Here is a 10,904-nt window from a genome sequence, read left to right as displayed (position 1 = left end):
AATAAAAACAATTTTAAAAAGTACTATACTTGTAGTATACAACTTCTCAGCCTGTGAGAAGAAGTGCTATTTAATAAATAATATGAAATGTTTATTATCTCCTAGAAACACAAGCATTGTGGTGTGTGGCCATCACACATACAGGATGTGGAAATATTGAGCCAGTTCTAATCAGTAAGTAACCATTTCCCAATTTACTCTGTTTTTATCATTCTCTCTAATCCGCATGCTGATGCCAAGTTCCTAATTAAGAAGCCCGAATGCTGCAGAGGTGCCATTGCCATGGAAACCCAATCAAAGCAATCCGACCCGTGAACAAACAATAAGACGCCACGAGCGGCAACATGATCGTCATATCATTTATTGCAATCATCAAAAAGTTAACCAAATTGAGCAGACTGTACTGTAACATTTCTGTGTCATGCAAGCCAGCGTTTGGACAAGCGCACACAGTGACACTTAATTGTCCTCCATCAACTGTGGGGCAACCAAACAAACGGAATCGCGCGTTAATCGAATGCCGCATCACATCACACACACATGACCGACCTCGGCGTTACGCACACGCACACTCAATATAAAAGAATGAGATGCACTGGTGAGATTTGTTATGTTCCAAATGTTTTATACACGTTATGAACACAACACACTTGCAAAATGAATCAGAACTTCTGAAATGTATGTTAGAAGCGTTACATGTTTATAATACAGAGTAAATACACAGTAGACTGGCATGCATGCAGTATAGTGAATTTCCATTCAAAAGTTCATTTTTGCAGAAAATGTTGATGTCAGTCAAAAAAATTGACCCAAATACGTTCATGTATCTCATGGAGTCATTTTTTGAAGGCCATGCTGACTGTTCTCCTGTTAGCAGGTTTTCTTGGGGACCTATCCTCCATTATTCGCTGCAATACTTCGACCAAATATAAAAGTAATGATTTGACACAATCTTGGCGCCAAGAACTATGTAGAAATGAACTGCCGAGCTTCATCCATACAAAAGTAGTGCTTTGCCACCATGGACTACAATGGGGCCTTTTGTTCCATGACCACATTTGTATTTTTGCTTTTCCTTCGCTATAACAGGGGAACACTTTATTCCTTTTCCAAGCCAAAAAGGTGAAATGTTAAGATCAGTGCAGTGATTTGGGCTATGCTAATGGTGTAAAAAAACAAATAGGTGCACTGATAGGTCCCTGAATACCTGTTGTAACTGTAAACACAGCAGATGACGTCGTGAGTCCTTTAAACGGCGCTGACTTCCCCTGTCGCCATCTTGTGGTCTCCTCCTCTCGCCGTCCTCGCTCGGGCAGGCCCGCGCACGACGAGGCCGCACACGCTCAGGCGGGCATTGTGAGGCCGAGCCTGGCGCAGCTCGCTGGACGCCGTCGTCATGTTGTCGGGAGTCTGATTGGCCCATTTGAGTTGGCATCAGAAGAAAAGAGCAGAAAATGCTTATTTTTTTGTAAATATGGACCAACACTATATATTTCGATAGTTTCACTCCAGTTAAGTAAACGGATTCATTAAGTTCTCTTTGTTTTAATTTTTTTTTTTATTAATTGGTCTTAATTCATGTGGTTCAAACAGAAATGTCACTCGTGATTGAAAGGCAATGGGAGCATTTTTCGTTTTTTCAAAAATTAAACGGCCTACAAAATACCACCTTAAACGTAGAAACGATCTTCAGAGATATAATTTAACTCGTTTCCGTGTGGAAAGGGTTTAAGACAGTTATTTTTAATGTCGAAAAAAGTGCTTTTTTTATGTGCTGTAGTGGTACGCAGGCTCCCTCTAGTGGTACACGGGCAAAAAATACTGCAGTAAATGTTGAACCTGTGCATAATGTTACTTCCAACCCTTTTTTTTTTTAATCCAGTACAGTAAATTTGTGTTTTAACACATTATACAGATCGGATTTTTTTCTAAGTCGAACGAGCACTCACCCTGCACAAGGCGACAAAGATGAACGCGGGGATGCAGATGAGCGGCGTGAGGATGAGCAGCGAGCCCACAGCCGTGGCCCACCTGCCCAGCTGGTAGTTGTACACCATCAGCGAGTGCGTTTTGGCCAGGTCGTACATCATGGTGACCTGTCGCCACAAACAGCAAGTCAGTCGGCCGGACGCGACGACGACAACAGGAAGTGAGACGGGCTTACCGCGCAGAGCAGCGGCGTGACAAACAACCAGCAGTACTTGAGCACGGGGAACGGCCGGTACCCGATCATGTCCTCGATGTTGTCCAAGAAGCGATCGGCGCCTGCCAGTGCAAAATTGTTTCATAATCAATCGCTCTGTATTCATTATAAACACAGCCACCTACCATACACCCAGCCGATGATGACACTCTCAAAGCAGGCGATGACGAGCAGGCTGGTCCCGCTCGGCCCGAAGGTGTCAATCAGGTGGAAGAGCTTGATTCCTCCCTTTAAAAAAAATAAATAAAATGTTTTTGATTGTTTTATAGAAGTATTCTTTTAAATATGTATGATTAACTGATTGTTTTTTTAAACTATGATACATAAAATATAAAAAATACAGTTCTCATAGAGCACTATTCCTTCATAAAAATGCAAATACAGTTCATATTAAAAGTCTCCACACCCCTGTTCAAAAGCCAGTTTTTGTGATATAAAAATGCAACATTTCAAAAATATTTCCACCATGAGCAGCTTGTAACCTGAACACTCAATTTAAAAAATATATTTTAAAGTTGAATAACTGCCATAAGGTGCTTGCACACCCTCAGAATGAAGCACTCACGTTCAAACTCATGTTAAGTGATAATGAGCACACACTTGCCACTGTGCATCTGTTAAAACCCTGAACAAAGTTCAGATGTTCGAGCAGGCTTTTCACAAAAGCCTGTCATTGTTTAATAACAATAAGGAACATAGAAATGAATGTATTTTAGCATTTACAATATAATTTTAAAGTAATACAAATCGTCGCTGCTATGTGAAAAACACTTATGTCCATTTTTTTTTTAATGTTTTTTGGAACGTCTGCATTCAGTTTCATCCAAAAAATGTAAATTTAAAAAAAAGTTACAACAATTTTTTTCACATAACAGCGACGAAATATGAATTAACTATGGAAATAAAGCACTATTTCTCCCATACAAATACAAATTGAAAAACATGAAAACAAATCTAAATAAATATATAATTTTTAAGAATTAAGAATTTGCTTTCCTTTCTTTTCCCACCAGATAGCTTCCCCCTATGTTCCCCATTTGTCGTGGTACCTCCGTGACGAGGGGCAGGCCCAGCAGGAAGCAGACCAGTGCGATCACCAGAACCAGGATTTCCCGAGCGCAGGGCCTCCTCAGATACCTCGGGAACAGATCGCTGATGGCCGTCGCTAAGCTCTCTACGCACACAAACTGCGAAGGAAAACAGTTGAGCTTTTTGGTTCGTTTTCAAAGGAAGATTGCGTGTGTGTGTGATGCATGACATGCCTGTGTGTCCAGACCCAGGAAGAGCATCATGAGGAAAAACAAAACGGTCCAAAAAGTGGCGCCGGGTAGCATTGAAAGCGCTTTGGGATAGGCGATGAAGGCCAAACCTGGACCTGGGGGAAGCACGGGGCAAGACATTAAATCGCAGTGGCAGGGATTAACATTACGCAACATTTTATTACTGTCCTTAAAAGGTCAGAAGTACATTTCGGTCTCAATTTTTTAAATTTCCTTAAAAGAGTTCAATCATATATATATATATAAAAAAATAATAAAATAAAATAAAGAGCAATGATGATGACATTTCAAAAGAAAAAAAAAAGAAAAAATAAATAAAAAAAGAGTTGAATCATTACTTCTACTTTTTTGCACAAGTATCTGTACTCGAACTTAAATGTTAGTACTAGGGCTGCAGTTAGCAAAAAAAAAATTATGGGTGGGAGGTGGGGGTCACCATTCTCACACGCTTTAAAAGGCCTGGCCTGGTGAGTGACGTGGGTGTCACGTTGGAGTTGCCTGTTGTGAGCTCATACTAACTGGCTAACCGTTAGCCAGTCTGCGTGTTATTCGATGAATGGTTTCAGTCCGTTGCCGCCTCTGTTCAATGCAGAACATGAACGTGAATGAAGACCCACCACTGTGAACGACGTCCTCCACCGGCAGGTCCAAGTTGAATGCCATAAAGCCCAGCGTGGAGAACACCACGAAGCCGGCAAAGATGCTGGTGGCGCTGTTCAGAAGGCACAGCGCCACGCAGTCCCTGTTGTGGGCACACAAAAGGTGAGGTCAGTAAAACATGAGGAGGTGCCGGTCCTACTGCTGATACTGATGCTTCATTTGTACCTGTAGCAATTGTTGTTGTACTTGTTGTAGCTTCCTAAAGAGGTCAAGACTCCTTGGCAGACGGCATAGGAGAAGAACACCTGAGTCCCCGCGTCCAGCCAAACCTAGACAGGGTGACACCTTATAATAAATAAATAATGCAGTGGACCAGCAGTATTTGTGGGAGATGTGGACCAGGTCAGCCCACAAATACATAAATATATTATAAATGCATTAGGGGGGGGGGGGTACAGGATTAACTCTCCAACCTGCAATATATTTGGACATTTTCCTTAAAGTGGAAGTCAACCTTATGCATTTATTGACAATAATATGTTATATGTGACCTCACTAGTCTAAACATGACATTCTAATTAATATTATATTTGTGGAAAATTAGTTTTAAAGCAAAATCCAGCCGTTTTTATCCATCACAGGGGGCGGCCATTTTTCCACTTGCTGTCGAGTATCAACTGAAGATGACATCAGTGTTGCTCAGAGTTAACGACCAATCACAGCTCATCTGTTTTCTGAAGCTGCGCTGTGATTGGTTGTTACCTGAGACCTGAGCAACATTGATGTCATCTTCAGTCGACAGCAAGTGGCAAAATGCCCCCCCCTGAGATGGATAAAAACGGCTTGATTTTGCTTTTTAAATTCATATTCCACTAACGCAATATCAACCAGAATACCATATTCACAGTGGGGCTGCATAGAACATATTATTGTCAAAAAAATTGACTTCCTCTTTAATTTTCTCATTAAAGTTCTCTAAAGCGTGTACTGACAACCCGAGCAGCATGTCGCGCATTCGCCTGCATCCTGGCGTCTCTGGCGCGGGTGTTTCCCCACCCCACAACAAGACATGGTTGCCATTAGTGACGGGCACCAACAAAACAGATGCAATTTACACACTGACAACATCGCTTGCACAGACAAAGCCATTATGTCCTGGGTGTTTCTTTTCTTCTTTCTTTTTCTTTTTATATCATCCTCCCCGGCGCCCACTGATTCAATCTGGACAAAGGAGACACATTCATATGTGAGGGAACACGGCCAGATGTTTGATGCTTGCAGGCAAAAGCTGGCCTCTTAAGAAGCCACGTTGCATAACATCCCTTTTTGAATATGTTACAAGTGTTAATTGCAGAAGTCTGTGTAACATCAGCTTTGATAAGTGAATGAGAATCTAAAGAGAAGGAGAGGAAGTCTGCACGGGCACGACCCCCACGTGGCGATAACCCCCTGACTCCAAGACAGCAAGACTCCACTTGAATATCCAGCAACACATGTTCCCATTGTGCTCAAGCATGCCAACCATCCAACCCGGTGCAGCGCGGTATTCCCCCTGTGGGATTCCATATGCATCTTCGTACTGACCGCATCCACACTCGTCTACTTTGAGCCCATAAAATGAATAAAAGTCTTCGAAACTTGGAGGGGGGGTGTGCTGCTTAAACGTGCTTGACAAATCGCAGTTCACTTTCAGCTTTCTCTGTTTGTTTTTCTTGTTCGGGAGGAAAGCTTGAGAGCGGAAACGGAGCGTTTTAAGGGGCCTCCGTCTGGGGTTAGAGACGGCCTCAAAACGGAGCTTCAAGGGTGCAATATGGGTGATGCACTGAGCCCTCAAAGATAAAATCACATCAAAACAATTTCTGAATGCTGGAAACAATGTCTATATATATATTCTAAAAAATTAAATAAAAGGTTATCTAAGTAGTAGATAAAATTGATGAATGGACAAACAAATATGCATATTTTTAATTCTAATAATTACAAATATAGAATATTATATTAATTATTAATACACCAAATATTCCATAAATAAATGTCGTCTAGTTGAGAAAAAAATAAATTATGAATAAACGTGCACAAAGCCTAAATGGGGTTTAAAAAAAAAAAGAATGAGCACATTTGTTAATGTTGAAAAATGTTTATATTAGAAAAGAACATGCAAATTCTTAATTGTAATGGAAAAAATACTCAATTGTTTTTTTATGATACTAAAAGAGCAATATTCCTCCCTAAAAAAAAATGCATGTCTTTATTTTAAATTCTAGTAATACAAATACATAAAAAAATAATACACTATATTTACATTTTTTTATTTAATAATAATAAATATACGTAAAAGCAACAAAAGAGCACATTTGTAAATGCTGAAAATTATATACAGCATACTTTTTATATCAAAATATAAAGATATTGGTTTAATTATCAATTACTAATTAACAAATTAATTAATAATAATGACAAAATACATAAAACATTTATCCTACGTTTTATCTTAAAAATGATCCAAAATATGATTTCACTAATCCACATCTATTTTTATTCATAATGAAAAAAATAGTTTCAAAATAATAATAATACTTTAAAAAAACAAAAGCTAAAACGTGTGCAATGTGGGAAGTACACAAAGCCCTGGAGGAGTTAAAAACAAAAGCAACACAAATAGCACATTGGGACTGCTGAAAACGATTTAGCCCACACAACTACATTTTATGCTTTTGTTGCCACCAGACACAACTATGCCAACTACACAAAAGCACATTGAAAAACTATTATTCTACAATCATCTATCACATATTAGTCGATGCAAATGAAATTTTGTGTTCTTCTTACCTCTGCGTTGCCCAGCTTACTGAAGTCGGGCAAGAGGTAGAATTTCAGGCCCTCGCCGGCACCGGGTAGCGACACCCCTCGGAGGAAGAGGATGATGAGCATCAGATAGGGGAAGGTCGCCGTGAAGTACACCACCTTTAAAACAACGTCACATATCTCAACATTCTCTCAGTGACCTTTTAATCAATATTTGTGGACGGGTGAGGGGGAAACGGTAAATTAGATAAAGCAAATGCTATAAAGATAAAGCAGAGTGATTCATGTGGTTAATTTTGCCGTTGCCACCTACTGGATTGGAATGGAAAAACATCAATCAAAACTTTTATTTTTGTACACTACTATGCAAATACAGTGTTACAATGACCAAAGCTGTGAGCAGCGATATAACGGGCCTTCGCGCCGCCACTAAAATGACTAAACCTAAAAATGTCTTGGTGTCAAGTACATGTGGTTTGTCTTTGAAATTGACCCTCAAAATACACCTGATGTAACCAAAATCACCCTAAAATGGCCGCTTCAAACCATAATGGCCAAAACTTTTCTGGCACGGCTTCTTGATATTGTTTAGGTTGGTCTACTCATGATAGACATCCATACCAAATTTCATCTTCTTAAGAAAAAAATCCTGGTAAACAAGGATCCCTGGAAATGATCCTAAAATGGCCGCTTCAAACCAATATGGAAGACTTCCTATGTCTTTTCAGGCATGGCTTCTTAAGTCTTTTTTTGTAGGTCTACTCATGATTGACACGCCTGACAAATTTCATGTTGCTCAGTGAAAATGGCTTCAAGGGCTGGATTTTCCAACAGTGCATGCTTAGGTCCTAATGACATTAGTTGTATGCATAAACACCTTTCCGGTGGATTTAATCCCCTTCCAAATGCAGAAGTAACAAATGACCCAGGCCAGCAGCAGGCACAGCGCCAGGTCCCAGTGCACCTTGCCGAGGGACACGGACTCGGACATCCTCAGCACGCGATTGCTGTGCAGGAAAAAAAAAGAATGTGCACGTCAATCAATCAATAGAACATTCCGCGTACTGTAAAGCAGCGATAAACAGAGCGGGCTGCAGAACAAGCCGACGAAATGAGCACAACATGTGCAACACAGAAAGAGCAAGCATATGTTTTAAATACACTTGGCACTTAACAGCTGCATCACATCAAAATATTTTAAAGTTAGAGCAGTTGTGCAACTTTCATCCATGTTTGCATTCAGACGAGTGACCACATGTGGCTGGTGAGGAATGCTTTGCAAGACGGCCGCTTATGTTTACCTTGCGCTGTCAAATAAATTGTGACTCTGTATGCGTGGGTGTAAGCGTGTTTTTGTTTTTTTTTCTCACGTCCAGAATTCCTCCTCAGCGGACTTGACCATCAGGAAGGACTCATTCAGAGATCTGCGGAGGGGCGGCAAAGCACACAATGAACAAGTCAAGGACGGCTACGGATCAACAATTATATAAATGTGCAGAGGTGGACCAGCACGAGGGTTCCCAGCGGGACGTCTTCTGAATTGTTCTCATGCATTCCAAGTGGATGATGGTTATGGTGTCATTGCGTTAAGTACTTGGGGTTCAGGGTTGGAATCGTTTGGGATTTCTCATAGGTTTTTTTTTTGGTTAGTTTTAATTAGATTTTAGAGCAGGTTTGTTTTACTTTAGTTTTTGTTTTTGTTTTAGTATTAGTTTTAGTTAGTTTTTCTTTTTTAAATATCATATATGTGGATGAAAAAGAAAAAGTCACCAAGGTTTGTGTCATAAAGTCATCTGCAATTCCCAAAGAACTGTTCTGTATATGGTCGTACAGTAAGACCAAAATAAATGACATTTTAAATGCTCATTTATCAAATGAATTGACAAAGATGAAAACAAAGGAATTTTTTGCTGTAATCATAGTTACTTTTAGTTTGTTTTATAAACATAAAAAAAAATGTTTTAATTAGTTATAGTTTTTTTAAGCACTCTCATTTTTATTTTATTTTGCCATTGAAAATGTTTTTGCGATTTTTGTTTTATTGATCAATTTGTTAGTTTTTAAGTATAATAACCATGCTGGGGTTGAATTTATTTTTCTTAACACCCTATGAATATTTTCTCTACAAAAATGTCCATTTTTAATCTTTCAGTTTAATTCATTTTTTATCATATGGGCATATTACCCTAATTAAAAGTTAAAATAATAATAATAATAATCAAAATAATTAATTGAGTCAGAGTTTGCAATTATTCCAAGTCGAATAGACAAACTAGACTAAAATTGGAATGTCTAAATTCAGATATTGCTCAACAATATCACTTTAACTAATAACTTTATAAAATAATTATGCTTTATCTAACTTAAATTAAGCCAAATTCAGCCACATTGCTCTTAAATGAAATGTACTTTCTTTATTTACACTCGCAAAACAATTGTCAGCTGAAATGTGGACATTTTTAGGCAGACATGACGTGACGGTCCGTAACATTGCTTTCTTTTTTAGGGTTAGGTTGGGCTTTCTTCCTAACACAAAATACTCAAGTAAAAGTAAAAAGCTCCTTCCTCTTGTGTTTTTGCTTATGTTGGAATTTTGTCAGCAGAAGACCAAGAAATTGGACCTGAGCGAATGGGTCCAGCTGCAAGCAAGCAAGAAGAAGAGGAAGGAGGCTCCCCTGACGACACAAGCAACTCACATGTCAGTGATGTTTTCAAAGTAGTCGTAGGTGCTGATGTTGTTGAGGAAGGACCAGTTGGCATCGGGTTGGAACAGATGCGGGTTCGCGTAGGGGCCGATGCGGCCGTGACAGTGGTCTGCCATACGAGAGCAAAGGTGAGGAAAGCGCACCGGGGCAGGCGTCTTACAGGAACATTTAGCGAGTGTTTGATGGGAGAGCGCTGGCTCGCTTTAATAGAAGCCAGATGCTCCTCGCCGCTCACCGCTGTTCCACCAGTTCTCGCATGTGGACCAGGGCAGCGGGCTCTGGAAGGAGTTACACAGGTAGAAGAGGACCCAGGCCAGCACCACGATGTAGTAGATGTTCAGGTAGATGATGATGACGAGCGAGGCCACACCCACGCCTAAGAAAGACAACATCCAACATCACGCAGTTAAGCTTGATCCTGCATCACATTTAATCACTAAAACATTTTTTTCGACTGTAGTTTGACTAGTTTTTCGGTTACATTAATTTTTTCACTTTTCATAGCTTGTGCATTCTGGTATAGAAACAATGACGGAAAAAGCTTGAAATTGATTAAGTACTGTATAATAACCCGTGCTGTACATTTTGAGAAGTGATTCTCACTGTGGTGCCCTCTGGTGGTCCTCCAAAGTATCACTGAATTAAATACAAATACAATTTCCACCATTTGCATTCCCTTTGTAACCTCACAAGCCAGATTGATAATTGTGATTCATTCAAGGTAGCTCTTCACATTATCAATAGGGGGTGCCACTCGGCAGATCCGTTCGGGAATGGAGGGACTTGCTGTACAATACTTCCAGCTGATTGGACTATGACTGCTTTTTTTTTGGGGGGGGGGGCATTAACATCTTTACCAGATAAAAATAAACAAAGTGCTTCTCGCTTTTCAAATTCAACAATGAAACGGTGAGTAATTCTGCGAGAACAGAATTAATTGCAACGTCCATTCAATATCAATTGTTATCGTCATCGGTTTGTTTGTTTCTCCCCCTGCCTTCGGCGCTTCTTGGTTTCGTCCCGCCCTAAACAACGTTTGATTGGTCCGACCTTAAAAAGGCGGGAGCGGTACAAGATGTATTCGCCAGAGTTTGTGAATTCACAAATACTGCGAGAATTCAGCTTGCTGGCAAGATTATTCACTTTGTTCAAAACTTTTAATCCATTTTAGTACATTTTTTGCTTTTCAAGTATAATTAAGTTGTGTTTAACTTTTAAACAGTACAAAAATTTTGTTTTCCAGAAGACAGTACAATAGCATCAACACATTTACATTTCTCATGACCATTTCTTGTGAACAAACACCCTTTG

At 39.7% G+C, this 10,904-nt stretch overlaps 1 protein-coding gene across 1 annotated transcript in view; it reads right to left on the bottom strand.

The window, feature by feature from the left end:
* Nucleotides 1-341: 341 nt before the first annotated feature.
* Nucleotides 342-10,904, bottom strand: part of LOC147160135 (sodium- and chloride-dependent betaine transporter-like) — a 12,802-nt gene continuing 2,239 nt past the window's right edge. The window contains exons 5-17 of the mRNA XM_086060267.1: nucleotides 9,829-9,969; nucleotides 9,585-9,702; nucleotides 8,259-8,312; nucleotides 7,766-7,895; nucleotides 6,913-7,047; nucleotides 4,309-4,412; nucleotides 4,101-4,225; nucleotides 3,466-3,578; nucleotides 3,253-3,390; nucleotides 2,329-2,431; nucleotides 2,165-2,265; nucleotides 1,950-2,096; nucleotides 342-1,410 (exon numbers count right to left, since the gene is read on the bottom strand). Of these exons, the coding sequence (XP_085916393.1) occupies nucleotides 1,249-1,410; nucleotides 1,950-2,096; nucleotides 2,165-2,265; nucleotides 2,329-2,431; nucleotides 3,253-3,390; nucleotides 3,466-3,578; nucleotides 4,101-4,225; nucleotides 4,309-4,412; nucleotides 6,913-7,047; nucleotides 7,766-7,895; nucleotides 8,259-8,312; nucleotides 9,585-9,702; nucleotides 9,829-9,969 (1,571 nt within the window). The 3' untranslated portion in view covers nucleotides 342-1,248. The remainder of the gene's footprint in view (nucleotides 1,411-1,949; nucleotides 2,097-2,164; nucleotides 2,266-2,328; nucleotides 2,432-3,252; nucleotides 3,391-3,465; nucleotides 3,579-4,100; nucleotides 4,226-4,308; nucleotides 4,413-6,912; nucleotides 7,048-7,765; nucleotides 7,896-8,258; nucleotides 8,313-9,584; nucleotides 9,703-9,828; nucleotides 9,970-10,904) is intronic.

This window comes from Leptonotus elevatus, chromosome 17, assembly GCF_054856555.1.
Source record: "Leptonotus elevatus isolate MCC_2025b chromosome 17, RoL_Lele_1.0, whole genome shotgun sequence".
Classification (NCBI taxonomy): domain Eukaryota; kingdom Metazoa; phylum Chordata; class Actinopteri; order Syngnathiformes; family Syngnathidae; genus Leptonotus; species Leptonotus elevatus.
This window is presented reverse-complemented; position numbering and strand designations above follow the sequence as displayed.